Consider the following 18,711-nt stretch of genomic DNA (forward strand, 5'->3'; position numbering starts at 1 on the left):
CTCTCTCTCTCTCTCTCTCTCTCTCTCTCTCTCTCTCTCTCTCTCTCTCTCTCTCTCTCTCTCTCTCTCTCTCTCTCTCTCTCTCTCTCTCTCTCTCTCTCTCTCTCTCTCTCTCTCTCTCTCTCTCTCTCTCTCTCTCTCTCTCTCTCTCTCTTGCTCTTTCTTCGATAAATTAAAGCCGCATACCAAACGCGCGCTAATACTAACATTGATAACATTATTACAGCCTGTAATTATAATATTATTACAGTCCGTATTTATATCCATTAACGCGGTTTTTCTTTCTCGTACGTGCTTTCCGGAAACGTACGTTCCGGAGTGATGAATAAATTACTTGCGCTCCTCTCTTTCTCCCTTCTTCTAGACAACCCAACTGTCTTTAGACTAATCGACTAACTGTTTTCAAGCTGTTCACCGGATGTGTTGATGTTAATGAAAAAAGGGAATGCTTGTTGCCCGTGTTCAATATCTGACACGCATGGCGCACTTAGTATTCCGCTTCCTGGCATGCAGTACCATGAAAAGTTCTCTGTTCCATTGCTCCAATACTTAAGCATTCCATTGTACATAGAACGCCAAGTTATTTACTGTGACTTTTAAATAGCCCGCACCTGAAATGTGGTTTGGCGTACAACCAAGGAAACAAAGCTAGTAAATCCTAACAAAGCTAAATCCTAAGAAAGTGCGCCCTGACAAAGGCGCTTAATATATTTACAATATATTGCACTGCGTACACAAACATTACGCATAACTTGATGCACGTATGCAGGTATCGTTTATATTATTATCCCCTATGCTTCATTTATACGTTAGAAACTTATTAACCGGTTAGGTGAGAAAACATATTGTTAGCTTTTCTATATATTTTAACCTCATTTCTAAATTTAATATTTTGATAATAATAATAAAAGAATAAGAGCCACGTTGGACCTCAAAAACGAAATTAGATTACTGTGTTTTATATTGATAAAAATTTGTTATAAATTTTATTGTAACCAAACTTTTAAAGTTAAAAATAAAGGTGTCGTCCACTCTCATTTTTCAATATTGTGCGTTAAAATCGTATTATTTCCATTTGCCTACAAGCAAAATCATTGACGCTTCGCGAGACACGTAGTCGCGGAAAAATGTGCCGTAAATCTTCATATCTCAATATGATTTTAGCCATAATTTAACGCGGCCATAATTAACCTGGCTGTACGTCACAGTAATCTGTATTAAGCCATACAGGCTCCGGCAATACTATCATTCCCTTTAATTCCTTAGGCTCCCCACATTAAGCGTGCGATTGTAAGTCTCGGGTCAGATTCAGCTTGAACTTGGAACATTAAGCGGTTTCCACCTTCGAACTGGTATCCTCCTCGCCTTGCGCTCCTCTCTTATCCATCTTTACTCGAAATTCGCGTTCGACTCCTCCGATGTGTAACTCGAGTTCCTCAAGTTCGAATTCTCTTTAGATATCCACCTTAGCGGCGTCTGCCAATAAAGGGTCTAGCAGACTCCCCCGACGCTCAAGTGTGTCCAGTGTAACTCGGTGATCTCCAACTATCCCATAGGATTACCAACTATTCTCGAAGACGGGGCCATCGGGGATTAGAGCTGCTGGTGGCTGGTCCCGTCGTCCCTTCCGCCAAGTACGCCTTTCCATGACCATCGAAATCACCTTCCCCCTCCCCTTCCCCCTCCCCCCCCCCGCATCCTCGATCCCTCACTTCTGAATCCTATAGTCCAGGGTGGCTCTTGGACGGGCCAACCGCCACTACACCACCGCCGCTGAGCCAATATCAATTATAAGAGAAGACAAGAGCCCTGCAATCACGCCCCGGCAGACCTTAACGGATCAAAGGTCTTCCAGCTCGCGGCTGTATGGGATCACCAGTTTTTAGATAAGAAATACTTCAATTAACCCCCGCCGCCCCCGCTCATCTGCTATCGCCTCGATCCCCCACCTCGCTGCAGCCGGAAATCTTTTTGCCATGCCACGGAACAATATTGCTTCCGTTTAATCGAGCATGAGAATCCGCCGATACGAAAAGCTACGGTTCTACGATAATATTGCGTGTAGATTATTATCATCATTATTATCGTAAGATAATGGAAGAGCTAAAATTGGCAATTAAACAGTCGAATAGTCTGAGAGGTGACAAATCGTCGTTAAAATTTTTCAATTGAAAATTATTATACTATTTCGGTTGATTAGAAACTCAATACGCATTTACCAAGTAAGAAATATAAATGATATCGATATTATAACATTAAATTGTGTGTCTTTTTACAAAAACACGTACAGATGTTTTGTAATATTATAGATACTTAAACAAAAGTGACGTAGAGGGGAACAATTTACAAGTAACTCTATAGAATCGTCTGCAAATTAGATAAATTTCCAAGTAAAAATTAAGATTGAATTCTGAAATGTTAATACAGTCCGCGCGTATTTTGTTCCGCCTAATATACTTCGATTTGCCTGACGTTACATATACTCTGCGACTTCCGCGACACGAAATTTCCATATAGGTGAAAGCGTGCATTTTAGTATGCACGTACTCACCGTAACGAACACTTCTGCCATAAGGTGATGACATTTTGTTAACGCACAAAGCATATGCGCTGCACCCTCCTTATTGCACCCCCCCTGTCGATACCAATAAATTTGTGAGAACATTTATGAGTGCATCTCCGAGATTTTATCGTGCATGAAAAATTCAACGCTTCATCTGTCTCCCGAAACAGGTCCTACAACTTGCCTAACGACACTCATTAGTTAATTTATGGACTGGCTCATATAAAAGATCAAATAAACATTGCCATCTTTCTATTCACCGAGTTATAAAATTTGTCTGATTTTTAGTAAAAGTGAAAGGCATATTGAAATATTTCTCACGATACAACTGTTGTACTCTACGACTTTTGATTTCGGTACACATTGAAGCTTCCTCCCGCCGTCTTTCACAATCTCATAACCCCATGGATTCTCATATGCACTTAGTTTTCATTGCTGACCTCTCGTACGTAATATTATAAGATATATCGTAGTCTGTGGCTCCCTACGGCATACTGACCGTTCACATTTCTTCTCGACTCTTCGACCGTAAGCCAAACTGACCACGACACTTTTACTCTTAAACGAAAATGAGTCTCTCTCTCTATTCTTTATTTTCATTTTTTAAATATTTTCCCAAAATTGGTTCTAGTATTCCTAGATTTCAAAGCATAATCTTTGCGCAATGAAGATAAATCAATAAGAGGATGTAATTTGTTAAAATAACAAAAAAAAAATTTTGGAAGACAATCACTGGAAGTTTAAGTATGTATATTACATTTTTCAATTCATAAAATAGTCTCTCAAGCCTTTAACGAAGAAAATGTGCAACCTTTTGATGGAAGAACTTGTTATGAAATTTTAACTATGAATTATCATTTAATATTTAGGTGCACGGTGGAAAAATGTGGGGAAAATGTATCATCGTGACGATCGTTGAGAGATTGTTAAAGAGTGTTTCGCTGGATCGAGAACGAATTGCTAGACAAGATTAACAATATGAAAGGCGGCACCGAGGAAATTCGATTTCTTTCAATCAGAGCTCCTAAAGCTACACGCGCGCGGCTTTTTTTTTCTTGCTGCATCAGAATACTCTTATAAATATTTCACGGGCGCACGCAGATTCCGGGGGAGTCGCCGGCGTATCTCATGGGGCCTACAACGACGAGGGTGTTTGCGCGAGTTCTTTTTCTATTATACCGTGATTTTTTATTGACGAAGTGGACACTGTGGTCTCGCAAAGGGTCCGAGGACATCTATTACTTTGTTACTTGCTTTTTTCGCCGCTGCACACCTCAAATACACGAGCGCACTCCCACCCTCACAGCCCCGGCGCCGTGCATATACGTGGTCGCTTCGCGACCCTTCTTCGCGAAGGGTAGAAACTTGGACGGAAAAAGGATAGACAATAAGAATGACGAGGAGAGAGCTCGCTCGCGCGCTCCAAGTGAGAAGGAGAAGGAGCATCCCGGTAGAGAGACAGAGAGAGAGAGAGAGAGTTCGGATAAACTGGACGTACTGGAGGGAGAAAGCGCGAGAACAGGTCAGTTTTGTCCCAAGCGTGCAATGCTCGAGGCCATAGATCACGCAATATCAGTTGTCAGGCTGACTCCAACGGATCGAATGGCGGAGGCGATGGGGTGGACACGGGGCTGCCGGGACAACTGGACACTGACTGTCCCTGAAGTGCGAGTGATGACCCTCGGGGGAGCCCCCTGGCCCATGCAAAAACGTCGCGGCCGACTCCCGCCCGCTCCCTCTCGTCTAGGTAGCCCCTGGGCTGCTACCGTCCACCGTCACCTTTTCCCCGGTTATGGCAAAGGACACATAAAAAGGAATATGTAACGAAGGCCGATAATTCACGTTGCTGGTTATTTCTCCACCCGAGCACACACACGCTCTCTCTCTCTTTCTCGCTCGCTCGATCGAGCTAACCAGGGGGAGGAGGGAGAGAACTTTTTTTTTCTCGTTCGAATTCTCGGACAGCGGAGATTTCCGTTGTCCGGGAGGGTTTGAATATGGTTTGATAGGGCCACCGCGCAATCGGCCTCTATGTGTTTCACGGTTCTCCGTTTTCCCTGCAGACCGTGAATACGAAATTGCCCGGTCGCCTCACCGGTGCCCCATTCGCCGCTGACTTATTTATGTGATTGCCTATCGAGTCGATGAAAAACAATGTGCAACAGAAGTGTAAAGAGGCCAGAGGGGAAAGATCGATGGGTATAAGGGTGATTCTTCTCTATCTTCCTTGACCGTTTGATGTAATTCTAGCGGATTCTCTTCGTACTTAATGTCCGAGATATATAAGGTGTGTTAGGAACTGCTCGGCGGATTTCAAATGTATTTCGTACATGCCATCGAATTCAATATGTGTCAAATGAATTATCAGATTTTACATTTTCCCGCGCGACTTCGCGTTCGCGTTGACAAAATCTGCTTGTCCATTCTACTAAAATTAATACCATCTATCTGTCAAATAGACTTCCCTTCAATTTCCTATTTCTTGAGTCGCGCGGATGAAAGGCGGACGTCTGAATTTCATTTACTTGACATGGAGACCGCGTCCAGCGTCAAAATGAGGTGACAAGTATACACGTTTAGCGATAAATGGACGGTGAAATCGCCGTGTCCTCAGTGACCAACGCAAGCAAGAAAATCGCATTGCACCTTGCGTATCGCACAATAAAAATCAATAACATACGAGAAATAATATCTTGCAAGTTGCAACGCGGAGGAAAGTCATAACTAGAAGCGACTCGCGTATAAATCGTCTCCCTCGACCAAAATCTCTCCGTCGCGGGATCCTCTCGGGATCTCGCCGGTAGATTTTTTTTCTTCTCGTCGCATCCCGATAAAAAGGCAGAGGGAGAGGTGCGAAGGTGAAGAAGACGGAGAGAGAAATATAGAGAGCATTCGAATCTCCTCGATCCGCCTATAGAAGCGTTGGACAAAGCGACAGCGAGCACTAAAATTAGCGGCGAACAATGCACGCGGCTGGATTCAGACAGAGTTAAGTGTCACTGCTCCCTCCCCGCCCTGCCGTCCCTTCGTCGTGTCCCGCTCTCGTCGTGTTCGCCGGCGACTCGTCTTCCCCGATTTCGCCCGTGCTCTCGCTGCGCTTTTCTTCTCCCGCGTTCTATCTTTATTTTTCCCACCCCGCCTCCGTGTTCCCTTTTTCTTATGATCGGAGGACGTACGCGGCGAATTCGCGATTCGGCAATATCGGTGTCGCGACGCCGAAGAACCGACTCTTCCGAATTGTCGCGCGTTACCGCTCCTCGTCGCTCCCGTGCGCGATGCGTGCCGACGTCGCACGCGTCTATCTATAGCGACGAGGCACGATCGGCGTGAGCGCAGTTAGCGCGCGATGAACGCTCGCTCTCGCTGTCGTCGATCCACTTCTTCTTCGCTTATTGCCCATTCTGTCCCTCCTTCTCCTCTTATTGTTAGACGCCGCTTTCCCGCCTCCCCCCCCCCCATCATTTCATTTTCTCACCGGACCAATTTATTTTTGCGCCTCCAATTCTCACGTTGAATTTCGACGGGGCAGTTTTTAATTTCCGACCCGAGTCTCGGTTTGTGAATTATTTGGACGAAAGGCAGAGGAGAGCCCTCCATTACGAGGTGGGATTCTAATACGAGACATTATAGGTATGGTAGGTTTTCAACGTCCAAACTCAATCACAAATCCCTCTTTTCGCAACGATTACGCGATCCAACGATCACTTTTCCACTGGTCGGACTTCACTCCAAGGGTAAAAAAAAATGCACGGTGGAATCAACAGACGATGTCTAGTAATTTGGCAGAAACCCCTGCTATCTCATATTAGGAGCCTGTCCCATAATAGGGGGACTTTCTTCCACGTGTTCCGATGTGAAACGAAGCGCGTTAACTCTTATTTAATTAATATATACAGTCATTTTTTATGATATGCTTCGTTGTTACACAATTACGCGAGTTATTTCTGTGCGGCTGTAAACACATTTGAGAACTGCTGGAGAGCTTCTGAATCAATCGGCTTTCGCGATCGGCACTGTCGTTAACTATTAACAAAATGACAGAAAGAAGTGACTTTCCAGCTCGCGAGTTACTCTTCCTATGTTATTTTCAACTACCCGTTCGTTAATAATTGATTTTACACACGACACTCCAATAAACGCCGAGATAAATTAACGCTATTGATAAGTGTGTTGGCAGAAGCATCAATAATGCCCCTCGATAATCCGATAGCTCCGCGAAAATATTTAATACACCGTGCAGCGCGGTTCTTCATAAATTATTGTATCCGTGAACTGTATTCGCAATGTACGCCGCTACGTCAGCCCTTGAAATGTTTATAACATTGAAAAACATTCCTTGCAATGTCGCTTCCAAAACATATAGGTACTCGCGCGGTTTATTGCGGCGGTAAAACGCAGCGGCCGCAAAAATATTATGACGCGAGGGCTGTTTAACAAGCACTTGGAATGGAGCAGAAAAACAGCTCATATCTCTTTATAATTATTATTATTTTTCGACACAAGCGTTTTTTTATATCAGTGCATTGCACCTACGCTCGCGAAAGATCATATCCCACTGAATTTTGTTAAGCGATACGAAAGAAATTAAAAATCTCGAACATCTCCTTTTCAAAAATCACGTACACGGAGAGAATTTTCTCTCAAAATGTATTTTGAAAATCATGTAATCGTGGAACGACACGGTATTTCGAAGAATTTTATGAGAATTTTCTGAAATTTTACCTCACATTTTACTAGTAAAATTATACTTACAATTAGTACACATTTCACTAGTAAAATGTGTGGTAAAATTTCAGAAAATTCTCATAAAGTTTAAAATGCCATGTTGCCCCACGATTACACGATTTTCGGAGTAAATCTTGAGAGAAAATTCTCTCCGTGCAGTTATTTCGTTCGCAGTACTTACAGTTAGTCAAAGAACTAACACACTGTGAAAAATTAATGTCTTCCGGTGAATCAAATTGAAACTTTACGTGTTCATAGAAGGGCGGGATTTTTCATTTAATATATGACGTCTGTGTTGCGATGGCCATCTGCAATGCATTCCTACAACTTTTCTGGAAACGACCCGCACGTATATCACTTCTCGTGCACGAAATGTGATCTGCTCATCAAACGCCGACTATTTTAAAGCTCACCGAACCGGTAATTAATCAGGCATAACCCGAGTCAAAATTTTGAATTGAAGATTTAAATTTTTAGAATTAAAGATTCAAGGAAGAAGCAAAAATATAATGTTATCAAAGTATGTTATCGCTGGTCTACAGATCAGCTAAGTGGGTGTAAATTATCCTCAAAAGTGTCAAGACAGTAGCAAAATTTCGGGAGAGCTCGACAATCGTCAAGACTCTCAGACACAATATCACATTTCAGTTATCCGAGCGAATAAACATGCGGGGGAGCGCGATAAGGGGGAGCAGGTGGACCGAAAGTTTTTGCGTAGCGCGAGTGTTGAGAACGGTCCACGGAGAATTATCGGGGGGTGCGCGCGGTGGGGTAGGTGAGGAATCAACGCAGGTAGGGGGGGGGGCGCGGGGGGGCACGGAAAGTTTAGAGTTCAATTTGCCGTAAAATTATTGACGGAAGTCGAAGCGAGCACAAATCATAACGCTCCGTGAACCCGTACTGCGGGAATACCCCGCGAATCCCCTGGCTCTTGTCGACCCCACGCGGCCTTCTACACCCCACACCCACCCTCTGTCGCTTTTCTTCCCCCCTCGTCCGTCTACTCTTCCCAAGTCTGACTAGTTGAAGAACATTCGATCTGCCTACATCACTCAAATGACTCGTCCCGGCTTGACTCGCGTCTGTGTACGCGTTTGTGCACTCGGGGCTACACGTGTATTCGAATCGGGCGAATCTATCCTCCGGATTATCCGCCGTGAAATTGTTCAATTTACCTCCCGTTTTCAACAGCAGGCCGTCTATTTTGTCGCTCTGCATTTTGGAGACGAATTCTTGCATACGTATGCAATTATAAAATGTAATTACGTTAAGCAATTTTTGTGACAAACGTGATCGAGACACGACCTCGGTGAGGAGTAAATCGCAGGCTAGTGTTCTTTTTTTGTGTGTCAACTTTTCGTCGAGATTATGTAAACGTCGATACGTATAATTTACGATTGGAATGGATAATAACACAATTTAATAATGATGCAGTCGGGAAGAAACAAGAGCTATTTGAGTTACGAAAAGATTTCTTATTAGACGCCGAAAGTGGCACTTTCGGCCCTGAAATTCGTGCTTTGCAGCAACAGAAGAGAGGGATCGCCGTGCGCGCGCGCCTAGACTTTGACTGTTTATCCACCGGCTTTTATGTCGGATTTATGAGGAGGCAAATGGAAGAAAAACATGACTGGCACGTGTTTATTGTCAACGTGCGCAACTCCGCCATTGTACCGCGCCCCGGCCTGCTAGTATTTTCTTCTCCGGCCATATCTTCTAGCACTTTTTCTTCGCTTCTCCGCCTCATTCGACAACGTCCAACGCTACTTCTCACGTTACTCCGGAGAGCTTAGCGCTCGTAGACATACGACACGTAAGGGTATAATGCAGTACTCAGCCAGTTATCGCCATATGTGATGTTGCACGAAACGCGACTTTGTCATGCATGGGCCATTTTCCTACCGCGGCGCCACGGCGGACACCCGATCAGTTTTACGAACAAGGAGCGTATCCGCGAGTCTTCAGCGAGACGGAAAAACTAGAGTGTATATTAAATTTATAGAGAAACGATCCGAATAGAGACGAAATTTCGTTTTAAATTGCCGGATACACGTTCACCATTGTACAAACGTAACTTATATACGAGACAGCATACGCAATAATATTTTTGTACAATTTGAATGTAATTATATAATTATTATAAAATGTACACAGGGACTTCGAAATGTTTCCCCTTGGCCTTACTCTTGACCGAATTAGCCTCGCGAAGCTTTATGCCCGTACTCTAAAATAATCATATCAAATTAAGTGCGACAATAATTTGACACTGGACACTCGCCCAATTCGTATTTGACTACCCGTGGAATCGTATTAAGATAACACGGGAACCTCGAACACGATGAAGAAACATTAGGTACGACCAGCACACGTGTGACGATCGTGATGGCGAAATTGTCGTTACAACTGCCATGGCCGATGGCGCGGCGGAGCGAAGAATGCCGGGTATATCGATTTGAGCTCAATAAAAAAGTCATTTGAGAACTGCAAAAGCGCCGTATTGGCTGTAAAACGTTTGGCGGGTGATAACATCCAGCCGATGGTTCGCGAACGGACGACCGTCGGTGGTGGCGGCGGCGGAGACGGTGGTGGTGGCGGCGATGGTGGTGGTGGTGGTGTTGGCGGTGGTGGGTGGTTTCCTGTCTGGTTGGCTGACTAGGTGGATCGCGTTTCTCCTTTCCTTTCCTTTCGGCCTCCGTTCCTTTCTCCTCCGCGAGATCAGAGGGATGGCATGGAATGGGCATGAGAATAAGGCGTGGGGTGGGGACAGGAGAGACAAAGAGAAAGACAGAGAGAGAGAGAGAGGAGAACGTGGATGCTAGAGATCAGGCTGTTATTTAGTTAATGACTATTCTCTCGCTCGTAGGCGCTGCCAGCAGTGCGACCAGCTTGGAATACAAGATCGTGTTTGAGATGCTTGGCGTGCTGCTGCTGTTGCTGCTGCTGCTGCTGCTGCTGCTGGCTGCGGCTGCTGCCATCGGTTGTCGCTGGTAACCCCGGGATAGTGGATTCGGACTCTGGACAGTTTCGAGCGTGGTATCCCGGAGGTATACCTTACATTATCGCGTATACGTACGCCGAATACCACAGACCAAGTACGCGCCGTTGCATTGTCATGCGTATATCCTTGCCCCGGCGCTGTTGATAATGCACCGAATGTTTCATTCGCTTAGCGCGCAGTCAGCAAGGGAGACGGCGAGGAATCTTATGCACGTACCGTGGTGACCGCGAGTGCATTTGGACTTCGCGCGGAAGGTCGAAAGTTTCGACTTGTCTACTTTTTTCACCCTTTTGGGCGGGAACGCCTTTCAACCGTTAGGTTGTATCAGCGTGATATTTCTTAAATATTCGTTGCAATCCACGCTTGATCTCGATTAAACACTGAATCCGACACTAGGCGGTTAAGCTCCTTCAAGCGTTGAATTTTTTAAATTTTCTTTAGACGGGAAAATATGTGGGACGAGGGCCGGGATCGAACCGAGGACTCTACCGTTACTAATCACTCGTGTTAGCACAGAGCTACACGTCGTCCCCTCGTTTCTTGTCCAGGTTTGTCCACTCACGCCGGCAGGTGAATACAATTTTAAGAAACATGACGATAGTATTGCCTGAGAATTCGATGGCACTCGCGTCGAGGACAGTTGAGACGATTTCGTTGGCGTTTGTTGCATTATATTTACCGTGTGGAGAGAGAGAGAGAGAAACGTAATTACCACGCGTGAGAATAAGTACAAACCATCGTATACAATTTGTTCTTATCGCTGCGAATAAATCAAGTTTCCCGAGAGCTATTTAATCTGGAGGTTGTTCGCCAAATTTAGGAACGTGAAAGCTGTTCGTGCAGCAACGACATAAACTGTTACCCTTTCTATAATCACGACGAACCCGGATGAACTTCAGAATCCTCTCGAATTATATGAATCGGCATGCACCTATCGATTCCCGATTTGTTCCCGTTTCTTTGTCGAAATCTGTTTATAAGGCGTACACAGCGGCGGCTTACGCCGTGCACGCGGATAGGGATTTCGCGGAGGCAGGCAGGGAGGGTGGGAAGGGTCCAGGGACGACGAGGGGGACGCGGGGAGAGAGAAAGGTGCGAGATAAAAGTAAACGCGGGTAGATGCATGACGATGGGAGGAGAGGGCAAACGACGGCAGAGCGGGGCACTAATATCGGAACATCGACGGCCCAGTCGACTTGGGATTCGAGCGAGCTGGATGTTTAATTAGGAGCCAACGAAGGCAGGATCCGTAAAGGGACGCTAGGGGGGGGGATTTGCGAGGGAGTACGAGTGGGAAGGCGCGGAGAGATGGAGGAATCCGCGATGCGCAAGGATAGGAATATCTCTGTGTATAGGTGCTTATAGCTATATGTACAAGGGTGTATACGTGAGAGCGGGAGTGAGAGAGTGAAAGAGAGAGTGAGAGTGAAGGCGAGAGAACCCCTGTCGTTTCCTCCTACAGCTTATCCACCTCCATTACTCGATGGAGCTGGTGAGAGGAAAGAGACAGAGAGAGAGAGAGAGAGAGAGAGAGAGAGAGGGGGTGGGAGGGAGAGAGAAAGGGAGAAGGAAAGGGAGGAAGGAGGAAAGAAAGGAAGAATGGCGAGAGCGAGAGAAACGCAGCGCAGACGGCCAAGGAATTGTCTGCGATTTTGTTTTACCTCTCGCGGCTACCTCTCGATCGCATTCATCGATTTCTCACACTCCGCGCTTTCTCCGTTGCTCCGCACGGTCGTTAACCGAGGTCTCCTCCTATGTCTCCACCGTCGGAAAGAGACGGAAGCTGTGTGCGAAAGAACGCAAAGTGGCCTGAAATCTTGGTGTGCGCCTCGTTGAGTTACAGCCGTTGTGCAGTTACAGCTTGTGCCGCTGCTACTACAATCTATCCCTACAAAGGGCTGCTGCACGTTCGCGATTCGGATGTTTGGAGCTGCGGCAGACAGATAAACTCTTGGAATTAGTTCCCCGTACTACTGCGCTCGCTTACGTACACGCGAACGTGCGAATTATCGTTCCAAGCGTGTTGCACGGAGACATCGGCCAGTCTGCTGTATGAGAAAAACTTTTTTAATATGCCGCCTTCGTCTCTAGCGGAGCGTCGATACGACGCGGGTGATATGTATTTTTGATAAAGTTATAACTTTGATATATCGATCGTTACTCCCCACGAGGAAATATATTGAATACCGCCTCCGCGCGGAAACTCCTAATACTGTTAGGTGTCGACACCAATAAATGGTATTACAAGTTTCCATACGATTCAATTATATTTTAAATCAACGCGAGTAAAAGTTTAAAACGACGACAGAGGAGAGCGGAACGAAGGGAGGCGAATTAATCGGAATTGCGATTAAACGGGCCACGGCGGGCATTATTAACGCAAAAGTAATAATAAAAATAATACGTATAAAAAGCAATACCCATCGGTAGGAGCGTAAGAGGATTGGTGACTTAGCAGACAGCCACTGCCGTCATTGTTTCAGGATTGGATTTAGTGTTTCGAAACCTATACTGTTTTTCATTCTCCAGGAAAATGTATGAATCGTGTTATAGAGGCTTTGCGAGTGTGCGGCTAATGGCTGCGGAGAAGTTCCGTCTACCACCCTAAATCTACTTCTCCACCGTCGACTCGCATGGGCACACATAAACCGCACACCGATATCGCGCTATCGATGTGCGTATGTTAGTTCGTCCACGCACGTCCTCGCACGCGTGACTCGGCGTACACGTACGCGTGCACGGATTCTGCTCATACCTACCGCGCGCCACTTTGCACCCACACTCTTAGCTCATCGACACAAATCTCATTCCACGACGGAAGCTCGAAAAAGAGATTAACGCCGGCCACTTTCCGCGGAGTCAGTTTTAACTTTCTCGATGGTTCATCTATTAAAACGATTACTAACGACAACCGAGCGGCCCTAGAAAGGGCTTAAGCTCACCGTCACCGCAATTGTATTGTCCGGCAACTTTTACCCGATCACTGTTGCTGTTTAATTCAGGAGTAACGCCAATCCGAAAGGATTTATGTCTATTTACAAAAAACAAGATTATTCACTTTTCGCATTAGCTGTCCATAGGATAAATGCAATTTTTTTTTTAAATCGTATAATCCTTCCTCGGCTTTAACTTATCGTTAGCCATGAATCTAAAGTTTTTTTTCGCATCTTTACAATATTCCGCAATAATGTGTTCGTAGAAACTTTTATTGCGCGCTAATTTTGTAACTCTGATATTTTTAATATTTCTATAAAATTGTTTACTACGGTAAATTTTAAAAAATATACACTCGTATGTTTTACGATCGTTATCTTTCTACTGATATGTGGAATTCATATAAATATCTAGCGCGTCTATTTTCCCATACAGGGTGTAACACAAAATTTACATGCACAAAAGTTTTCAATAATTGAAACACTATGGCAACAGCACATTCCTGAGACTAAATCAAGTAAAAAAGTCCTGTACTACTTTTCCCTCCGGCAAGCAGTTATCGAGATATCATGAGTTAGCCATTCAAAAACTTATAAATTTTCTCATGAATATCTCAAAAAGTATTAGGCAAATCAAAAAATGCTTCGGACAAAAGTTGTTCACATTAATTCGTAGAATATTGGTCAAGTCAATGGCACCACCTTATGTCCCCCTTCGAACCAAACAACTTTTGTTCGAACGTTTTTCCGTATCTTTCACATTTTTGGAGATATTTGCGTGAATCGTTTAAAACGAGACACCCTGTATATATTTTTTATATGTTCGAATGTATTTTTATATTTATTAGAGAAAATAGTTTGCTAAATAAACTCAAATCTATTACAGATTATGAAGATTAACGTATTTGCAATTAATTGTTAGATTGTTATTATTATAATACAACGTTATCCCTCAGATTATGCACCGATTCGACGTAACGTTTAACGCGGCCATGAAAAAGAATGGAACGATTATGCCACAGTTCCAGGACCTACGTCAAGTTCTCACAAACGTCTACGTAGATTATCAATTATTAAAAACACGTGGTCGCGTTACACACTGAAGCTTCTCTCTCATCTCGCCGTTTTATTCCACGAATCTCTGTCGCGACTCCATATTACCAACTCTCATGAATCCAATCTGAGAGTACTATCGTTGTTTTTAATGACATGAATTCCACGTGACTTAAGTCGTTGAAGCTTGAAAATCGCGCGGCGGTTTTACAAAGACAACCAAACGTTAGGCAGAAGCAGATACGTAACTTTACTATGTGAATTTCATTCTAATGGAAGGTGTATTTATAAATACTCGTCTGCTTTAAAACGCTTACAATACTCTTCCTGTTGAAAAATATAAACTCGGAAACGATAGATTAATACGATTTAGAAACGGCTATTTTAGAAAGCGTCGATATCATAGAAGTCGATCTCGAATGCTATCACGTAAAGAATCAAGATATTTATTTTATTTTTGATCCTCTAAGCTTCGAAGAACGAAACGTTACTTGCCTCATTTACCATGAAACGTTATATTTATCACGTAGGTATAAAACTCGGGAGCAATATTTTACGAATATATGTAATTGCGTTCTGAATTTAGAAGTCTAAATTTATATAAACTATTCTGTACTACACAGTTGGAAAATTTGTTTTCTTGTTAAAACAAAATGCCGGTTAAAATTTTTGTGTTAAATGTTCAACACATTCATATCTTAATTTAACATATTGCTCTTGTGTTAATTGACCTCTCAAATGTAAAATTATTGAAATACCGAAAAGAAATGTTAAAACAACACAATGTGTACTTACTTATTTTTTCATCTGACACAATAGTAACAAAATTTATCTGTTAAAATTTACAGAATAAAATATTGATTTTATTCTATATCACATAAGTGTGAGTGATTTCGAACCGTTATTTGACTTATTACATCTGTAAAATGTAAAAATTCATTTTGTTATTGAAAATGTGTTAATTTTACACAAAATTTATTTCAAATTATTTTAAGATTCACATTAATTTTGTGTTAAAATATTAACAGAGTATTAGTGTCATCATTTAACATATTTATATTATGTTAAATTGACAGAAAAATTTGTGTGGACCGTTTGGGACATGTGACATCTGTTAAATTTAACACAAATTGTTCAACTGCATGTAATGTTAAAATTGCCTTCTGCTTAGTAGCGCAATTCTGCTTTATACTTATATTATAAATACACGTGAATTTTCCTGAAAAAGGACTGCTTTTCGCTACTGAGAAAATACGGCAAATACGGTGAAATATCATTAAGCGCACATATGTGACGCTCTAAACTCCAACGCTAACGATAATTGCATTATCAAGGGCGAGGGTCGGCGATTTTCGGGGTTCGAATGAGCGCGGCTATACGCGGGGTCAACGATACCGTACGCTTGACCCCAGCTTACGAATATAGCGAGTAAATGTAACTATGGTCAGTGTGAACGCGAATGCCACGTTATACATCATTAGACCCCGTGAGGGTTTCGATGAGCCGCCCGTGGGTGTTAGAGAATCGCCAGATGGCCTTCCGCTGCCAAACGACGACGATATGTTTAGGGAATAAAACGATCTACGCGCATGCCTCGCCTTCGTTTCGATTTCTTAGACGCGAGGTGATTAGTTTCTAAACATCTCGCTGGATAAATCGAGTATTTCATATTTGCGCGGAAATCCTGTACGTTCTTTCAATTTAGCTGCATCGGAGCTGTGTTGATTTTAACTTTGCGTACATTGTTTTTCACAAGATACGCCTCCGTGCCTGCTCATCGTCAATAAATCAATGAGACTGTGAAAAATACGGATATTTATTACTCCCTTCCCCCGAAAATATAATAACGAGACGCCAAGTTACGCGTACAAACAAGTTAATTTGAACGGCGAGATTACGAACATAACATTTTTGGGGTGCAACGCGACGTTGTCGAGTCGCATCGGGTGATGACTCAGAACGAATTCGAAAATGCGTTTCTATATAAGCATTTATCGTAACATAATAGTGGTACAAGGAAAGGGTGAGGAGGCCGGCTACCTTCACTCCATCAAAGATGAATCGAACCCTCCGGACACTCGTAATTAGGCTACACTCAGTTAGTGGACGCAGCCGGGCCAGAGTACGAGCGAAATGATTGGCGGCTGGGCTACCGAGGAACGAGAGCTTGATGAGAGCAAAAAGGAAGGATGCGGCTGTGTGTGGGGCCCGGCGTATGATGGTCAGTACATTTGGAATATATCGCGGCGCGCTGATGATGATGAGTCCACATGTTCGCGTACACGCTCGTCCGCCTAAACTCCGCAGCGGGGACGAGCGGCGTGCAGAGGGGAGGACATTGGAGGGGCTGAGGGCCAAACTCCCGCGGGAAGCTGCTCGATTTTGAAGTCCTCTGGAGTCGCAGACCGTGCGCCACCGCCAACTCCCTTTGGAACTCCTATCGTATAGGAGATTTAACCGTATAGACGACCCTTCGGCACACTCTCTTGCCTAGGTGCCACTCTTCAGACCCGCCCGTACCTCTGACAAATCAATTCGGACATAACGTCGTAAATACGGCACAGTTGCAGAGACGAGGGAATTTACACAGTCGGCGATGGCACTTGGGCAGCCACTCGAGATGCTAGAAACGCTAAATTGATACGAGGAATCAATGCGAGCCCCGAGATTATTCCTGCAAAACAGGGTAGCGAGTGGCTGCGGAAGGTCGAAAATTAATTTTGTTAATTGCACCGGGCTGGGTCTCGCTATTATTATTCGGCGCTTTGAAATTAGAGAAAGATGCAGATTCGAGATTACGCGGTGGGGAATGTTGATATCGTCGCGTTTCATCCTGCATTTCATTAAGTTTTGCGTCTTTTGTTACGCCGCCACGCTGCAGCCATGTGACAGCTAGTCTGTAAAGCATGTGCCTTCGTGAAATTCTATCTATGCCCGTCAAGAGGTACTTGAGAATCGTTTTCAAAGCGAGTGATTGAAATGGTACTCGATCTATCAACACAGTCGAGCGTGTTGGCATGACGATATGAGCGAGGGACGGGCTGTGATTCTTATCAGGATCTGTGCCGCTTCGTCCATTGTCCGCCACAATGTGAGATGTCCTGATGTAACGCCTAATGTCCATTTATTATACTTGTTCGTACGTCACGATATACGCACGCTAATATTCTCTTTCGTGTATTTTCGGAAATTAACAGTTTAAACGGTAATCTTCGATTAATCGAAACGATTCGCTCGCCGTCAAACATAAACGGAAGAGAAGCGCACGTATCGTGTCAGCAATACACATGAACACGTGTAATTTCGATCGGTGGTATCGGTGGCGTAGCAGTGTATGATGCTACAGCTGCAGGCACCGAGCTCTATAGCGTACGATGGTGAATTGTACGTGATGTTGTATACGCAAGGCTCACGAGATTCCTAGGGGCCGAGAGGGCGGGAGTTGCGAGGGTGGTTATCCCGGAGCTCCGAGCTATAGAACCTTCCTGGATGAGTACCGAGGCCAGGATTAGTGCTGATTGGTTCGGCCTCGGTGTGATTAGAGATGTTATCAGCGGGGTTACGCCGCGCGCTCCCGCCGCCCGACCGTGTATCGCTGTTACGAGTTTGCGTTCTTGCAGTGTCCACCACCGGTGTTGATCCAGGAACATCCCGTTTATCGCGTCGTCATATAAACGTGACAGGCAACATCGACTGCGCAAACGTTTCTTCCTATTATTGAATACGTCTCTTCGTTAATTGGCGCCAATTGTGGCAGCTGGATGACGTCTTCATCGGAAAAATTTACTCTGCGCTTCAGGCTTTCAGGGAAATTCAGATTTGTAACTTTATTTAACGCGGATTGGAGAAAAAGTGTTCGATTAAGCATAATGACAAACGGATGAGTCCGATTAAATTGTATGTCCGATGAAAAATACGATCGGTTTTTCAATCTAATTTTACCGGTAACTGCATCTCGTCGGAAAAATTAACCATTGGACGCACTATTTCGTCGATTTATCCGACGAAAAGTTTTCTTAGCGTGCGTTCGCGGGATTTGTTTTCTTAAAATTCATATATAAAATCTCGCGGGAGAAGAAATGCGAAATGTCTCTTTCGGGCAAAAGTTACCCTCGAAACCAAATTTAATTCAACGATACTCAATTTACATCCACATTAAGTACTGTCCTCGATAAAACTTGGAGCAGTTTTCGCATTTTGATATCTCGCGGTTCGATGCAGTCCATAATATAGTTTAGAAAAGGAAGTTATCCTCCGCGCCTTTGAACGTGGAACATGCACGAGCCTAATTTCGTTATAGCCTTCTGCACAAAATCAACTACTCGCTTCAAGTCCCTGGATAAGTCGAGGTAAGAATGGAAACTTTCGGCAGATTGAGATCCCAAGTTAAACCGTTATGTAAGTCATAAATACATATGTACGTTCGACACGGTAACGTA

General features: G+C 44.1%; 1 protein-coding gene across 2 annotated transcripts in view; it reads left to right on the top strand.

Annotated features, from left to right (window-relative positions):
• The window catches only part of LOC105570670, a 160,885-nt gene that overhangs the window by 123,666 nt on the left and 18,508 nt on the right, over window positions 1-18,711 (top strand). Inside the window, exon 2 of one of the 2 annotated variants that reach the window (XM_012028074.1) lies at window positions 10,152-10,332. In XM_012028074.1, the coding sequence (XP_011883464.1) occupies window positions 10,152-10,332 (181 nt within the window). Of the gene's footprint in view, window positions 1-10,151; window positions 10,889-18,711 lie in introns of those variants that run through there. The other variant, XM_012028073.1, reaches the window with a different exon arrangement.

This window comes from Vollenhovia emeryi, unplaced genomic scaffold, assembly GCF_000949405.1.
Source record: "Vollenhovia emeryi isolate VEMERY1.0 unplaced genomic scaffold, V.emery_V1.0 DF939120.1, whole genome shotgun sequence".
In the NCBI taxonomy this organism is placed as follows: Eukaryota; Metazoa; Arthropoda; class Insecta; order Hymenoptera; family Formicidae; genus Vollenhovia; species Vollenhovia emeryi.